At 53.0% G+C, this 17,578-nt stretch overlaps 4 protein-coding genes across 4 annotated transcripts; 2 read left to right on the top strand and 2 right to left on the bottom strand.

Moving 5' to 3' along the window:
• Window positions 1–900: 900 nt before the first annotated feature.
• On the top strand, window positions 901–3,159 carry J4E87_008087 (uncharacterized protein; the record flags this gene model as incomplete). The annotated part of the gene is made up of 4 exons (XM_049379679.1): window positions 901–906; window positions 998–1,090; window positions 1,354–2,121; window positions 2,170–3,159. The coding sequence occupies 4 exons, from the start codon at window positions 901–903 to the stop codon at window positions 3,157–3,159; spliced, it is 1,857 nt and encodes a 618-aa protein (XP_049230566.1).
• A 3,655-nt stretch (window positions 3,160–6,814) lies between these two features.
• Window positions 6,815–7,186, bottom strand: J4E87_008086 (uncharacterized protein; the record flags this gene model as incomplete). Its single annotated transcript, XM_049379678.1, has 1 exon — window positions 6,815–7,186. The coding sequence occupies one exon, from the start codon at window positions 7,184–7,186 to the stop codon at window positions 6,815–6,817; it is 372 nt and encodes a 123-aa protein (XP_049230565.1).
• Window positions 7,187–12,714: 5,528 nt separating this feature from the next.
• Window positions 12,715–14,365, bottom strand: J4E87_008085 (uncharacterized protein; the record flags this gene model as incomplete). Its single annotated transcript, XM_049379677.1, has 2 exons — window positions 12,715–14,124; window positions 14,180–14,365. 2 exons carry the CDS (start codon window positions 14,363–14,365, stop codon window positions 12,715–12,717), a joined length of 1,596 nt encoding a protein of 531 aa, XP_049230564.1.
• Window positions 14,366–16,502: 2,137 nt separating this feature from the next.
• J4E87_008084 (uncharacterized protein) lies at window positions 16,503–17,080 on the top strand (the record flags this gene model as incomplete). Its single annotated transcript, XM_049379676.1, has 2 exons — window positions 16,503–16,716; window positions 16,767–17,080. The coding sequence occupies 2 exons, from the start codon at window positions 16,503–16,505 to the stop codon at window positions 17,078–17,080; spliced, it is 528 nt and encodes a 175-aa protein (XP_049230563.1).
• Window positions 17,081–17,578: the final 498 nt, after the last annotated feature.

The following is a 17,578-nucleotide window of genomic DNA, read 5'->3' as shown; positions in this document are numbered from 1 at the left end:
AAGTATCCAGGGCGTTCGTATAGTCGTCAATGCATTGGTTCACGAAGTTTGTGTTGAGAGTGTGAGCGCGTGTGAACCGCGTGGTGAGGATTACGGGAGACTACGACGCCACGCAGGGCGAGAATGTTTCAGTCGGGCCGCGTCAAGCATCAACCATGAGGATAACATTTGAAGAGGAGTACGAATGACTGACAGGAGAGGGGCGTCGAGATTGGGTTTGCATGTGGAAATGATGACACGGCCAACGTAGGCATTAGCATTGTGGGCTAGCCCGGCGGATGATTGGTCGCGAAGGCATAAATGCAGCGCGGATGTTGGGGGCTGCGCCGGTGTGCGGTGACAGAGGCGGAAATGTGGTGGACCTGCAGCTAGGCGTTTGGCAGGCTGATGGTGTGGGATGCTCCACCGGGTCGGGCATAATTGTATTTTAGTAGAGATTCCACATTCCTGGCCGGGAGCAAGTCAGCGCACGCAGACAAAGGTCGAAGGGATTCGCCGCCTTGCGCTACCCGCCGCAGTTCGTTTGTTCCGAAGCGTGCCAGGCATAGAGTGTGACGCGAGAGACGAATCGCCAAGTGGTTGCAGCGGGCAGGGCTGGGATCCCTCGCGGCGTGAAAGCACCCACTCATTTCTTGTTCCTCTAGTGACTGCGCCTCTGGCAGTACCTGACGACGACGACGTTGGCCGCCTATCTAAGTAGCCTCACCATTGTCTCTGAGGGCCGGTGCGCGATTCAAATTCACCCTCCTCCGCCGCGTACTCGCCCCCGCACGCACACGCCGCATTCCCGGGCGACAGTCACAGTAGCAGGACCCCCGAGTTCCACGTCGAGCGCTCGCCTCCTGACCTCTCCTCTGCTTCCCCGTCTGCTGCCGCGCAAGGTTGCGTTCACTCTGCACGATGAAGGTGCGTTGCCTGCTTGCTTTTGCCGCCACGGCCGCCGCTGCGCCCGTCGAGTCACGCTCCGCATACGTACGTGCTAACGGTGCTGCTCTAGTTCCGCAGGAGTATGAAGAGTGAGAAGGACAACCGCCCGCACCACATTTCCATCCCGCCCAAGGACGCTATAGCCATTGTCCCGCCAAAAAAGGTACGTAGATCAGCGTTGGGGTGCTTGGGGTGCTTGGGCCCCACTCTGCTTCTTCACGCGGCGTGCGCGCATGAGGGCAGGGCAGGCGTTTGGTGTTGTCGACACAGGCGCATTGTGTGGGCGCCCGCGCCTGCGCAGCAAACATGCGCCTGTGTCGACGACAGAGCAAGCCGCGACATGTCGCTATATCATGATGCGCGCGCCCCGGCACCCGCTTCCCGATAGGGCAGATGAGCGCGAAGCTAACAGCCATCTCATTTCAGGTCATAAAAGCCCTCTACGACTACAAGCCCGCCGACCCGAGCCCAAATTCTGGCTACCTTGGCTTTTCCCAGGGCGACTTTCTGCACGTCGTCGGGCGCGAAGACGACAGCGACTGGTACGAGGCCTGCAATCCCCTGCACGGCACCCGAGGACTGGTACCCGTTTCCTACTTTGAGGGCGTAGGCAAGACAGTGCGCGACAGTGGTGGCTCCGCGCCGCGCTCCTCCACTCCCCAGCAGCCGCAACACCAGCAGCAACCGCAGCAACAACAGCCCCACGACTCAGGTTACCAAGAACGCATCACGAGCCCGCAGCCCTCGGCACAGGACTTCATGACCCAGCAAATGCGCATGTCGCGCGGAGGCGGCCGCGGCGCCATGGTCTACGGCATCGTCATCTACGACTTCAAGGCAGAGAGGCCGGACGAGCTAGAGGCCAAGGAGGGCGAGGCTATCATCGTCATCGCACAGTCGAACCCCGAATGGTTTGTCGCAAAGCCCATAACGCGACTCGGCGGTCCTGGCCTCATCCCCGTATCCTTCATCGAAATCCGCGATATGACGACTGGTCAGGCCGTTGCCGACACACAGGCAGCAGTCACAGCCGCGGGCGTCCCCAAGGTCGAAGAGTGGAAGAAGATGGCGGCCGACTACAAGAATGGCAGCATACCGCTCGGAAAGCTCGAGACGAATTCTGGACAATCGCTGCAGCAGGGCATGGAGCGCATGAGCGTTCGGAGCAACGGCGGGCACAACAAGGCTGGCTCGGTAAGTCGTCTACATGCGGGTGTGCTTTTCTCGGCTGACAGCGTACAGGTCTCCCACTCACGCAACGGCTCCGTGGCGCAACAGCCAAGAAACCAATACCGCACATCCGACAACCTGCTTGCACCCCTTAGGGCATGCGTGCCACGCTACTGCTTCGCCGACGATATCTTTTGGTTCATCATCGAGTGCCAGATGGAGGACGGCCGACACTGGGAGTTGCAGCGACTGTACCAGGACTTTTACGACCTGCAGATACAGCTGATAGCAACGTACCCAGTCGAAGCGGGCACAAGTGGCTCCGGCGAGCGAACACTGCCCTTCATGCCTGGGCCTGTCACCTACGTAACCGACAACATTTCCAACGGGCGCCGCGCCAACCTCGACGAATACATAAAGAACCTCCTCAAGCTAGGACCGCACATCACACAAGGTCACCTCGTCAAGGGATTTTTCGCGCCAAGACAGGGCGACTACGAGATAGACCCCGACATCGTCGATGCGGAAGAGTACCGCCTTTCGCAACAATCACACCAGTCATCGAACCCCTCACACGGGACGAGCAGGCAGTCGTCCGCAGATCAGTTGCAGGCCACAACACCCGTCACACCCTACTCAACTGGCTCCAATTACCCCTCTCATCAGCGCGGTCAATCTACGGCCTCGCAGGCATACTCATCGAATCTGAACCCCCCACCCATGAATCACACCCACTCCTCCTCCTCCACCGCCACCAGCACAGGCATGTCTTCTGGTCTCAAGATCAAGGCCTGGATCGGAAAAAACGATTGCGTCGTCATACGTATCAATTCGCACAAGTTCGCCGACCTCTACAAGAAGCTTGTCGGGAGAATAGAATTGGAGTGCCCCGGTGAGCCACATAAGGAGCTTTGGATCCATTGGATCGAATACGGGTACGAGGACGATGGGGACGACATAATAGAATTCCCCCAGCCGATTAGAGATGACAAAGAGCTACAGGACGCAATCGAAAAAAACCCCAACCCCAAGTTTCTGGAGCTCAGAGTCACGACAGCGTAGTAACGGATAAGCAACGGAACCGGCCATCTTCACCCCACTTCACTTCGATTCTATTTAATTGCTCTTGGTCTTCTTCTTTTACAACAACCGTTGTTCTCCCCCGTAGATCTCTCGAGGCTACCATTCTCTATTCCCCCACTTTCGGCGTTGCAAAAGGTTTTCATGGCTTCCGAAGAGCAGTCTAACTGGCGTTGTTGGGCGTTCTGCGGAGCAATGAAGTGCATGACGGCAGGCGCGGGATATTTTTACTGGATTTGTGTTTCTTTCGAGACTTTGGATCTATCACAAAGATGTTCGATTTGTTTGGATAGGGGGGTGTTGGATTGCTTGACTTGCGTCATGGAGGGTTCTGGATGATATACACAATTGGATGAAATGCGGGGAGAGGGAGATAGCGTGATGGATGGGGATGTGAGGAGGGAGAGGCAAAATGAGAGACATCTTGCGTGCAGCTTATCCTGTTCTTTCATTGGCATGTGTGAGGTTTGGAGTAGCCAGCAGCTCTCACGATGCGATTCCGGCGAGCTAACCGTTTGAATCTTGGGGTACTTCTGTCCCCACGTGCTAGCTGGTGTGGCAGGAGCAGCCCCGGGTGGTTCGGAACTGGGTCAAGGCAACTTCCTTGTCAGTGAACCATCTAGGCCTCAACTCCATTGCTTACGGCTACGCAATCTTACAGCGAGGTGACATTTCGATGCAAAGATACGATGGCTGATTCTCTATCTAGACTTCTTGTTAGGCAGCCGCTGCCCAACCTGCGACCCTTGTGCTACGGCCCGATCACAGACAGCCGTCATCTCGTTACATCGCAAGCGAATCTCCCCCACTACGCAGGGTGACAAGCCACCGGGGCCCCAGCCATGAGTGGGGCTTGAGAAAGCTCGTTCGTCAATGCTTTGGCTTATGAACAAGTAAACTCACTAATTGGACGTCGTGAGTAACTACGAGTTATAACGAGATGGCGTACCCGCAACGAGTCTACTCGCGACAGCTTGACGCCCACCAGGGTTGAAAATATGGTCATGAGCTCAGTCTTGAACATGGGCTGAGAAGTCGGGCTGCATTCGGGTGGCACAGTTGCATGGTTGCTGCCTTCTACCCCTCTATCCTCAGCCTTGTCCATCATCTCTTCACATCACATAGCGCTTGAGCGACGATAAATTATCGGAAACCTGCCATTTTTTGCCCAATGGTGTACCAACAGAGATCACGATACTGAACATCACCAGATCCACGATGGAAGCAGTCAACGCCTTGTTAGCAATGGGTTCCTGCGCCAAAAACGACATCAAGCGCAGCCATCGGATATGCTATGAGTGTGCCAAAATACCTTGGGACACGCTATTTGGCCCAGAGATCCGTCTAGAGCCAGAAATCGACGTCTGGGATGATTTAGTGTTTCACAGAAGCAAAGTTGACCAAAAAGCAGAGTGTCGAATCTGCCGATTCTTCGCAAAGGTTCTCAAAGATTGCGTCCTGGGTACCAAAAATGGACGACGCTTCGAGATAACTCCTCATTATGCCGCTGGTTTGGGCTTGGATCTTCCGTCAGCGTTTCTCGAAGTCGACCATTCGGCGCCCGAGCATGCCGACCATTTCGGTGGCATCGTACTCGCCTGCCAACCAACATCCCAGGTGACTCGAGAAGTGTTAGAGAAAGCCTTCTCTGGATATGCAATCCCTAAAGATCTACCAACGGTGAAGAAGCCGTTGCTAGACACTGGCCAAACTCTATATCCAGCTGGCGTTGACGCTGCTCTCTTGAAGTCTTGGCTGGATATCTGCATCGAAAAACATGGCCATCAGTGTCGCCCAAGACCGGCCGATGGTCTGAAGGATTTAGAAGTCATTGATTGTGAGCATCGAAGGGTCGTTCCTGCGCCGCCTGCATGTCGATACGCAGCGTTGTCGTATGTCTGGGGCCAAGAAGGCAAGAAGGTCGGCTCGACCAACACCCGGGAGATGATCCCAAAAACTGTCGAAGACGCTATTGAGACAACCTTATTATTGGGATACAGATACCTCTGGGTCGACCGATATGTAGGTAGACCTCAGTGCCTTGCAGTCCCTGCTTCAGTTTGCTAAATGTTCAGTGCATCGATCAGTCCGACGCACACGCGAAGCAACACCAAATTATGCAGATGGCAGATATATATGCAGCAGCGCAGTTTACCATCTTCGCTGCGGCTGGCAATGACTCGAATCATGGGCTTCCTGGAGTACGGCCACACTCTCGGGGCTTCTCCTCCTATTGCGCATCCACGAGATCTGTGCGGTTATACCATTTACCTCAAACAAAGCCCAGCTGGAACCTTCGAAAGTTGTCATCATCTTCGTGGGCTTCGCGAGCGTGGTAAGACGTCCGGTCATCACACCATGCTCATAACGAGCTGACTATGCGTTCAGGACCTTCCAAGAGTGTTACTTCTCAAAACGGCGTCTCTTTTTCACCGACAGACAAGTCATCTTCATTTGTGGCACAGACTCCTACTACGAGGCAGATAGACCCCATGGCGGCGGCGGCCCCTCCGAGGACGCTCACCGGGAACTACCAGGGTGGTTTGCCAACACCGCAAAACTCGAGGCGGCTGCCACGATGATTGCGTCAATGGAGGTATTGAGGCAATACAGCGCTCGCAAATTATCCTTCGAAGCAGATGCGCTCAACGCCATAACTGGTGCGATGAACTCTTACGCCAGATACGGTGTTCAGCACATCTGGGGAGTCCCTTGGAAACGCTCCTCGTCAGACTACTCACCTGGTTTAAAGAACTTTCTCTCAACTAGCCGCAGTGTTAGACGAAATATCGACATAGCATTATTGTGGCATCACGAAAAGCCAAGCATACGCCGCAACGGATTTCCCAGTTGGTCGCCCCTCGGATGGAAAACCCCAATCCGATGGTACTTTCGGAGCATACGCGGCCGGTCAACCTACGTCTCACCGGAAGCAAAAATTGTACAAGTAAAGTCCAATAAGGACTTCCACAAGCTGTATGCTCCAGCTAACCCCGACGAATACACACCAGAAGAACTCTCGCAGTACCTCAAAGTAGAAGCACGAACCGCAATGTGCAATTTCCAGTTCGCAACTCAGGACAGGGGGTATGGCAAGCAACAATCAGGGATTGAAATACCACTGGGTAATGGATGGAATGCTATCGCGGAGGTGTATTGGGACCTTCCTCCGGACAAGGGAAACGAAACGTTGTTGAAGTGTGTTCTATTGCCCGGGGCAGAATTTACCAAATCCACCGTGGACAAGTTGCACGCTCATGTTCTCATACTTGAGCAACACGGAAACCATTACAAACGAATAGGTATCACTCGACTGCCCGCAAATTTTGGCGAGCACTGTGATAACTATAACACTCCAACCTTTGGTCTCGTGAACAAGTTCAACCGTATCTTTGGACCACAGTTCAGAGAAGGTTCACCTTATTACGCAGAAACAGAAATTCCGTCTACTGCGATGCCAGACTGCTGCTGGTGGGATCACTTCCAGCCGGAGACTATAATCCTTGGCTAAGGAAAACTTTGTGGTCTCACGTCTTCACGTTAGCTTATCTTGCCCTGACCTTTATGGTAGTAATGATTCAGTATTTCAAATCCTAATCATGGCCACGATACCCCATTCACGTTTCTTTTGCACCCGCTACGGCCCTGTCACACTCCCATCTGTCCCCACAATCACCGTCCTCGGTGCACATGCCATAAACAAATGCTCGTCCTCCGCAATCTTCTTCGCCGCCTCCGGTGCGCTGATGATGCTCATGAACGTCAACGCATGCGTCATGTCTCGAAACTGCATGGTTGCCATGGAGTCGTAGTCGACGGGGGAGCTGGCGTTTACAAAGGCAGGGTTACCGCCAACGTAGTATCGTGTGTGGATGACGGGGAAGTTTGAGCCCGTGAGCGACTTGACGAGTGGGATGTGGACGTTGTCGTAGTGGTCGGCGTATTGGGTTAGGTTGAGGCCCGGGAGCATGGTGCCGAAGACGAGGGCGGTGAAGTAGGGGAGCACCATCTTGGAGGTTTTTGTAATGTGAGAAAGGTTGATACTGCTTCAGTAAAAGACGAAAGAAATATAGTGGGTGTATAGATTTGGTCGTGATGATGAAGGTACGTCCAAAATGTTGTGGAGTGAATGCTACCTTCTTATATCACTATCTCAATCATCAACCCAAAGCCGTTGGAAGGAGCGATAAGTTCATTTAAATGCCCTGTTGGCTCTAACTGCCACGAGCGTACATTCCACGGGGCTTCTCGGTAGAATGCATAAGCCAGCATTCCAGCCGGACGCCACCACCGAGGGCTTTCCGAATGTATCGATTATACAAGAGCGTATACCCAACTAGAACGCCTAGTTTACCATGGCTATATCGCTTCGGGGATGGATCGCGAGGCGAGACAATTTCCAAGGTTACCATGAGGGCCTGTTCAACTCCACTATTATCGGAGTTGTCGGAGCAATCGCGCTACGTACATCATGTTACCACTCACGAATCCTTGTGAGTTGGGTTGTTTCCGCTCGCAGTCGCGGCGGTTCTTTTGTTGACCGTTCCTAGGCTGGATTGAGGAGCGTACGCGAAAGTGCGGGGCCAAGGCGGCCGCCGGATCGCGGCAATTGGTGCACAGTTGGGAAACGTGGCAGAGAGACGCGCATTACACCCGAGTGCGAAGATGTAAGTCGGCATGAAAGGTAATGGCGAGTATTGTAGGTATCCATGGATGTTTTGAAATCGTCACTTATCGATAAGGAGACATGCGAGAAGCGCGACGATGGTCGCAGGCGATTCGGCGGGCCGATGACAGCGCAGCTAGACCCACATTGAGCATGGACTGTAGTAATCATAAGAGAAGGGCCGCTCAAGAACATACAATAGGCGCTCCTATCCGCACGACATCTCCTGCTCTCTAAGCTACATAACTTCACGAGCGCAGTCTTGAACATGGCCCAGGTGCGCAGCCATGGGCCAAATAACTCCGGGCAGCAGAACACGCCACTTCTACTCGTAGTCGCGACTTCCTCGCGAACGCCAATGCGCACCTTAACACTGCAACAGCATTGTGAGGCTGGTAGTCCTCAGTGTTCTCAATATATCCAAATGTATACCTAGATACCCGCCAGGCCATGCAATCGAATCCCTGCCAGCTGAAGCGAGCTGACAATGGCTGATGATCGGAGGCTGAGCAGCCGTGGCACTCATCACCCCACCAAGGCATCAGTTCGCGCATTATCCAGGCTCAGCCTGATGCCATCCAAAACTCATACTCCATAACTACTCAGATCCTAGGATAAGTACACGACTACATCAATATACCTGTGCTTCGCAATACAGCTGTTTCGCACACCAGTGAGATGTTTGGCCTCCAACGCGACTCGAAACGCCACCATGGTCACCACCTTACACCCCAGGACGCCGACGCAGATCGAACCCGCAGAAGGCGGCACAAGACTTCTTCGGGTGACAATGGGAGAACACACGATCCACCGATCCGAGGGTATCGTTCCGATGATGAACCAAGGCGCCGACATAGGCATGACGGAGACAAAAATCGACATCGCGCCAGCTCTTCGCACCACCCAAAGGATCACGATCGCCGCAAACAAGACTCATCTAGCGATACCGAAGATGATTCGGTGCCGGTAATAATCGAAGTTGAGCGCGAGAGAACTCGCTCGACCAAAGAACGTTGCGGCGAGCACCGTTTTGATGATTTCTTGGATGAGCGCCGCCATAATCCTGCACCAAAACAAACGTTATCTGGTTCATCGATTCCCCCCTCAGTCTCTACTTCTCAGGCGCGCATTCGGCTAGATGAACTTGACAGTCGTCCGTCTTCATCAGGTCACAATCGGGCTTTCAACGTGAATGCAAAGCTCCCACGCCTTTCTATCTCCCCATATCCTACCGCATATTCACAAATCCGGCCCAATGCTGAGATTCCTGGCGAATCAAAATCAGGAGTAGGCGAAGATTGGCACAGACCTCGAGCGGCTTCGGCAGCTTCAACTCCCTCGTCAAGGATCCGGTCGTGGGCCTCATCGTCACCTAGCTCCGGAATACTGGGCCCGAAAACATACCAGTATCAGTCACTACAGCCTGCTGAAATTCGATTAGTCAAGATCCTACCTGAGACGATGTCGAAGCTAAGATGTGAAATCACTCACACATCGCTTCAAAGCCTGCCAGAGTACACTGCTATCTCGGTAAGTCATTGCCACAGTCTGGCAACATCCACTAACATCGAGCTTGCAAAGTATGCTTGGGGCGACGGGATTGACACGACATCCCTCATCGTAGAGGGGGCTGCAATACCTGTTGCTGTCAGTCTTTACGATGCGCTGAGGGCGGTCCGTCGCAAGAAAGAAGACATCTTTGTATGGGTTGATGCGCTCTGCATCGACCAGCAGAACAGAGACGAGAGAGCTACACAAGTTCGATTGATGGGTCAGATCTACAGCGGTGCAGTGTCAGTAGCCATTTGGATAGGACCGGAGCATGATGAGAGTGCATTGGCACTAGAACTACTGCACAGTGTGGCAGAAAATTCGATCGACTCGCAACATATCAGGTCCACCCGCAACCCAGACTCTCTGGCGCTCTTGAATTTATTCAAGAGAGATTACTGGAAGCGGCTATGGGGTAACTAGCCACGCTGCAATATGTCAATGATTCGTACTGACCAGGATTAAGTCGTTCAAGAGGTGCTTCTCGGGCATAACAAGTTGGTATATTGCGGGCATTCAGTGTTTCCCTGGGAAATATACTTGAAGGCCGGGGAAATCTTCTGGGACCAAGAGAGCGACCCGCATAACCGCCAAGGACCAACCAGCTTCCCAGACCGCGAAACCCTAGAGCAAATTGGAGATGAGTCACTATTAGAGGTAATGCGAGCATGCAGGAAGAAGCTGAGCGAGAATCCCCGCGACAAAGTTTTCGGCATTCTGGGTCTGCTTTCGGACGCTACACAACGCTTTTTCCCAGTCGACTACAGTCAGTCAGTCAAGACGGTCTACACAGATGTGGTCGACCACCTGATCTCGACTACTGAAAAGCTCGATGTGATCCGCGAAGCAATACACTTCCCCCTGCACGTCAATTCTACAGGTCTCCCCAGCTGGTGCCCTGATTGGTCGCACATCCCAGAGGTGTCTGGCCTCGGGCGTACTCTCAACTTTGCAGCTTCCAGTAACGTAAATGGCCCTACTAAGGCTCAGTATTGGTTTCACGATGAACGGCGAAAGCTCGAAATCTCCGCAATCAGGATCGACACAATCATTGCAACAGGTGTTGCTGTAGGCACGTTCTGTTCTGCTCAAGACTACCTGACAGCCTTTCTACAATGGCGCGCAATGCTGCTGCATGAACTAAATGTGGGAGAAGGCAATGATACCGATCCAATTCACAGCTCTTTCTGTAGGACGCTATGTCTTGGACAAGTGCCGCTAGAATGGAGCCAGTCAGGCATGTGGCACGGCCTCTGTTACCACGTCTTCGCAGCTCTTATTCGCGAAAGAATGCCTCGCCTACCACTGGACAAAGACCTTGAACGTCACGTGAGCACAACGGGGCTCATTGAGCCCAAACTACGGCGCACGTTCTTGCAAGACCATCTCGGTAACCGTATGATGGGACGTAGCCTGTGTATTACAGAAGGCGGCTTGATTGGTATGGGTTCGGGCTACATGAAAGCAGAAGATGTTGTTGTCGTTCCGTTTGGTTGTTCCACACCTATCCTGCTCCGCCCGGAGGGCCGTCGCAACGAGTATAGGTACGTGGGTGACGTCTATATCGACGGGTACATGCACGGCGAAGCCCTGGCTCAAATGGAAGCAAGAGATCCGAGGAGAGTAGTTTCTAAGTACATGCTCTGTTGAGGTACGGACGGTTTTCTCGGGCTATGGATCTTACGGCTGTACCACGGCGTTTTGGCGATCTCGATGCACCCAGTCAGTCTATAATATGAAAAACAGCCAGATCTGTCACATACGACCACAGGATCTTGACACCAGCGCTTCCCGTTCGCTCAGCGGTACTTAAGCAAGATACCGGCGCATTAGTACTCGGGTGGGTGACCACCGGGGAATACGCGCTGTTGTATGTTTTTGTCAAAAAGACCGTTTTTTTTTGGAGCCGCCAACGCGGGTTTTCCGCCCCCAAATTGCCCAGGTTTCGCCCTATCGCTTGGCAACCACTCACCGCACGCGTTACACAGCCACGACAGGCTCTAAGATGAGATAAACGCCTGGCCCCAAAGATCCTCCGCCAACTAACTTAATAAGTATAGAATCACCTGCCAGCGGTAATCCCGTTATAACCAACCTCGGTCCCCCCTCACACTAGGATGGCCATGCGTCTGCTCCTCCGCCTTGCAGATCTTTCTGATCTCAACCTTAGTACAGGATGTTCTCAAAAGCTCTCCTTCTTTCTTCCTCCATCACAGTAGTCTATGCGCAATCATGTTATTGGCGCGACGGCGGGCAACCAAATCCCCAGTACCAGCCCTGCTCCAACGACACTTCAGACCCGCTCAGCCACATCTGTTGCAACATCAACGTGGTCAATAACGAGGGAGGCTGGGATACATGTCTTCCGAACGGCCTCTGCAGGGCTAGCACTGGAGACAATAACTTCATCTATTTTAGAGAGTCCTGTACATTGTCGGACTGGGAGGCCGGAGGCTGCCAGGAACTATGTACGAATACAGTACGATCGCGCCCTACACCTTGACTTTATGAAAGCTTACATCGACACACAGCCAAATCAAAGAAGTGGAGACGTGAATGTCACTCCCTGTGATGGTACCGATTCGTCTGAGTACTGGTGCTGTGGCAACTCAACCGCTTGCTGTGGTGACGATGCTAGTTTCGGGAAGGAGAAAGTCGATCGTGTGTTCCTGGGCATCATCTCGAGTTCTTCGATGTCTTCGATCGCGTCGTCTACAAGCACCTCGGCTCCATTGAGCTCGTCCAGTTCCTCGAGCACTCCAACCCCATCGTCCACTACAACACCACCGAATGACGACAGTGGTGGCCTCTCGACAGGCGCGAAAGCCGGGATTGGTGTGGGTGCTGCTTTCGGTGTCATCGCGCTGCTTGCTTTGGGTGCTTTTATCGGAAGACGGTCATATAAGAAGAAAAAGGAAACTGCAGAGACGACAACCTACTACGAGCCAGTCAAAGCAGAATTGTCATCAGAGTATAGGCACGAAGCTCCTACCAAGGATGTTTTCCTACATGAGGCTCCGGTCCCGCAAAGGCCGGTGGAATTGCCTGGTGTTCCAATTAGACCTCAAGAGTTGCCTGGCTTTGGACGATAGCCCAACTTGGCAGATGATAACGAGCTGGCATGCTGCAGAATTGATGGCTTAGCACAGCGATGGGTCGCAGCTGAGCGCGAATGTAATACCCGGACGAAAGGCCGTTCGTATTGGGCGCACATCACGTGTACGTCCTATCGAATATATCGCATCACGCTTCAATCCACAAACTTATTCGTTCGCTCAAGGTGTTTCGCAATTGATTGAATCTACGAGGCAGCTTTACGTCTAGATAGTCTCCCCGTAGGGCGCACCCTCAAGCTTGAACCCACCAGGCTGCAGCTTTTGAAAGACAGCAGCGGGATCGTACTTCTTCGCAATCGACTTGAGCTTTGCCAGCTTCTCGTCTCCGTAGCTCGGAATCACGTTCTGGTACGGTCCAGCATAGTTGAGGTAGATGAACTCGGTGTACAAATTCCGATCTTTCGCCTCAGCCTTGGCGGCGTTCATCAAATCCAGTGCGGCTTTGTTTAGCTGTTTATCCTTGGCCGCGTCGTCCCAGACCACGTAAAGCAGAGTATGCATGAGTGGACCGTCGGCGGGGGAGAGACCAAGTGCGTTGCCGCCCTTCTTGCTCATCTGCTCCATAGCCGGCACGGTGAAGGCTTGAAACGCCAGAGCGCCCTGGTCCGCTAGCGGGCCTACGTCCTTTTCGTGACGCGCTTGCAGCCAGGCCATGAACTCCCTATCGAGCTTGTATGTGGCTGCCCAGAATGCATAGCGACGGCCTCCGGGCATTTGGTTGGTGAGCATGACCGTATCGTTTGCCAAGGTTCTGTTCAAAGTATTCGCCATGAGTGGAGGGATGTCAAGGTACTTCTTAAGAATAGCAGGTGGGTTGGTTTCGTCAACGGGCTCGAGGTACTCCAGTTGGATTTGGGCCGCCGCGTTGCCCGCTGTCACAGCAAATGACAAGATCTGGGCTGATTTGGGGTCTTCGGTAGCGCCCTCAGCCATTGATGCAAAGGCATCGATTAGCGCTGGGTAGCTGGCCTGCGTATGAACTCGGGTGCCGCCCCACATCAACCCCTGGGGAATTGTCTCCAGCTCAAATCTTGTAACGACACCGAAGTTGTTGCCGCCTCCGCGAAGGGCCCAATACAAATCAGGGAACAGAGTTGGCGTGACCTTCGAGATGATTCCCGATGCAGTTACAACCTCGTAAGACGCAACATTATCGCATGCGTATCCGTAGATACTAGACTGGTGGGAGATGCCGCCACCAAGAACAAGACCGAGGCCTACATCCGATGCGCGCCCACCAACGACAGCGAGGTTGTGCTCTCCAAGCTTTGTATATACCGCCCCCCATCGGTTTCCGGGTCCGATGAATGCAGTCTTTTTGTTGCTGGAAAGTGTGATCTCGTTCATCGCCTCCATGGTAATGGTTATGCCACCCTCAATGCTAGACGCGCCCGGGAACGCGGTGTGTCCTCCACCCTTGACTGCAAAGGGACATTGTGTGAGACGGGATACTAATATCGTCGTCGATACGTCGATCGCCTTCGAAGGCCGGAAAACGCAGGCTGGGTTGACAGAGGCTGCCTGGTTGGACCAGTATCCGCTCGTGAAGGTATCGTAGGATTCTGAACCGCTAGAAAGTAGCTTGCTTCCGAAGATGAGCTTTAGTGAGCTACACTGTTGAGCATGTTAGCTGGAGTCTCCTACAAAAATGGCGTTACAGGTTCCTTACAGCGGCGGTACACGGACTAGAGAGTGAGCGCTTCCCGACCAAAGCAGCCAAGTCGGGAAGAGCAGAGACATTGACGCCATTGGCGAGGAGGGCTTCCGTGACGTTGAAGTCAGTAGGCTCGAAGGCGTCCTGGGCGACTGCGTTGCCAGCGAGGGCTCCAGATATGGCAAGGAACGAAGCCTTCATGTTGGGCTTGGATTGGAGGTTCGGTGGAAAGAAGCTGGAGCTTTCCAGAGCTATTTATTGCTGGAAAGACATTGATTCTGCGCGTCGTTTAGCAACCTTACCTGGGCAGACGTCTCCTTGCGCTTTGCGACTTCAAGGGAATCCGAAGGATCACAATTTGTTGTCTAGAAGCGCCGCAGTATGAAAACGATGCTTAGCCGCATACCGCGCCGCAATTCGGTTCTGCCGTGGAACCTGCATCGAAGAGGTGGCGCTGCCTGAGGCGAATGAGCATACTTCAATCTCGGAGCATTGGCTCAAGAAGAGTCGCGTGCAGGTACGCGCATGTGCAGGAGCTTGTGCGATGGAACACGCAGATGCGAGTCCATTCTCGCGTACGCGATGGAGTCCTTGGTGTCTGTACCTAGTTAAGCATGAATGGAAGCGAGATGCAATGTGGTAGATGAAGCACCCTCTACGCGTCCTAGGTAATTGGTGCTCAAATCGCCGGCTTCAATCCGACCTGGCGCTCTGATTGTTGCGCACAGGTAGCGTGCCTATCGAAAGAAGGTGGGTAGTACATTGTAGACCAGATGAAAGTTGAAGGGCGACCCTTCCTGCCAGCCCGTCACGCCCATGTTTCGGGGAGAGTGGGCCGCACGGATGCTGAATAAGCGCTAGATCGCGCCGCGCCCTCCAACACTGTGCCTGGTGGCACCTGCACGCCACTCCGCGTCAACTCATCCATTGTCTTGGCAAAGGGATTGCTCTACCCGATAACACCTGCATCTTGATCTGCTGCAAGCGAAACGAACCGCAGTGTCATAGGAGCGTTTTATGCTCCGGAGGCAGGCGAGTAGAACAGCGACGGCACGGAATTCGGCAGGCGCAAGCGACATCTCCAGTGCCACTATTCATCCACAGAGAGTCTTGTGCGCTATCCATCTTATCCTACTCTTGTACAGGAGGGGAACGTGTATCTTTGGTGCATGGCTCTTACTCTGCGTCGTTCTTCCAGAATTCACCAACCTTATTAACTCGGTCATGGACAAGTCCACGCTGCTGTCAACATGCAAGAGCAAGTTCGAGGGAGGTATACTAAATTTACAACAGCAAGATCTTGGATAGCCCTGCCTACCCCTGAATACGATCAAGCAATCAGCGATTGTAGATCCGGTGCTGGAAATTGGTCATGGCCCTTTGGTCAATGTGATCCCCAATGCCGGTAGACACGAAACCTGAGGGTGGTCTTACGCCGCATGCTCGCATGCACTGACACGACAATGATATCGAATAACTATCACGTCTCGGGGCTTGTTCCGACAATCAATGACCGATACTCTCCATTGTATCTTTGTTTACTTCCGGTTCACACCATATCAGCAACGATGTCGGCAAAAACGAACGGTTTCGCCCAGGGAACAGTGCTAAAGGTCGCATACTCTATGCTTGGCTTGACCAGCTCAGTTGTCCTTGCGAGGATTGGTCTCAACATCATCCGGCCGAGAAGGCTGACAGCCTCTGACTACTTTGTATTTGTCGCCTTCGCCATTTATGTGACGATGTGCGCTCTCTACATTGCATTATCTCCCTATATGCAGAGAGTATATGCCGTCTCGAATCGAGAAATCCCGCCTTATCCAGACTTGCGGCATGATAGCATGATGATGGCGAAGATGGTGTTCATTGCCTTCTGCATGTTTTGGGCAGTGCTGTGGTCTATCAAACTATCTTTGCTGCTGCTTTATCGGAGATTATTGAATGGCATATCTCCGCGCTGGACCTTTGTGTGGTGGTGCATAGCTGGAATCTGCTTAGTGGTAAGATACCACAGTTGTGCAGACTTTGGTAGCACTCACTTGGACGACGGCTGACGTTGGAGACAGACTTTTGCTGGCAATTACGTTTTCTACTTTCAGTCATGCGGTACTATACCGGGCTTCTGGACAGGAGGATGCGTAAGTCCTTGTTGTGCACACGATACTTACTGGGCTGCCTACTAACCACATCTTGCTCTAGACTGGCGAAGGTCCGCACCATACCCAGCTCGTCAGCCTGTACTACTCCTTTGCCGCAGATACTTCAACAAATATGATGAGTATGTCATGTAGCGCCTAAACAACTCTACTCTACCTACTGACTGTCGACTCACACAGTTATGGCACTTCCAACATGGCTCACCTGGAATCTCCAAATGCCACGAAGCAAGAAGATATCGATCTTGTGTCTCTTCGCAACGGGTGTCGTTTGTATCCTCTTCGCCTGTCTCCGAGTCACTCAAGTTGCGATCAACGCATCAAAGCCCGAGGCTGCAGGCCAACCACTTGATCCCACTTGGCTCGCTATCTGGGGCATGGTGGAGTGTTCCATTGGTATGTCGACACTCCAAAACCATTACATACAATCACTAATCGTTTTCCAGCTGTCATGATTGGCTGCTGCCCCGCATTCGCCGTTCTTCTCAACGCTTTCCGCTTCAATACCTCTTACGATTCGCGCGGCTACCGAAGACAGACTGATGGCTTCGTGGACAGAAGCAGGGGGAGTAGATTGGAGCTCCGACCTAGTGGAAACAACAGGCCTTCAAAGCCAGTCTTTGAGCAGGAATTGGCGGAGTTACACTGGGCTGGCGCACATAGTAGCCAGGAGGAATTGAGAGCGAAGCATGATGGCATCATGGTTTCGACCACGGTAACGTACGAGCAAGGCCTGATAAACACGTTTAGGAAATCATAATCGATAATGTTGCGCATGAGTGTCGCTTCCCACCACCAGACATTAATGTTCGCTGTCACGTAGTTATAGACATCTAGCGCGGCCGTTAGTCATATGCCTCGCTTCTTTAACCACTCTCCGATCACGGGTCATGTGCAGTGTCTCTCTCGTGGTGCTCTTTGATGATCTCTTCTGGCCTTAAACAAGGAAATCATGAATCAATTTCAAAGCATTAGCTATTACACACAAACCATGTGGTACAGACAGTGAAAGCTATTTCTGCTATGCGTCCGCTCGTGCTGCTCCACTGCATGGTGCGAAGCGATCGATGACGTCACACGTCCACACCTCTGTTGGCGCGCAATACGGCACTTCTTTCCAGTCATCGCAAAATTGCTTCGAGCCACCTTTTTGGCATGCCTTGGGCCTGGAAAGGCATGGCGCACCTGATTTGGAAAGGATCGAAGCAGGGAAAACACGGGAGGCCAGATGTGGTGGGGTTTGGCGATCATGATCGCT

Source organism: Alternaria ethzedia, assembly GCF_023757985.1.
Source record: "Alternaria ethzedia strain BMP 0044 chromosome Unknown scaffold_24, whole genome shotgun sequence".
NCBI lineage: Eukaryota > Fungi > Ascomycota > Dothideomycetes > Pleosporales > Pleosporaceae > Alternaria > Alternaria ethzedia.
This window is presented reverse-complemented; position numbering and strand designations above follow the sequence as displayed.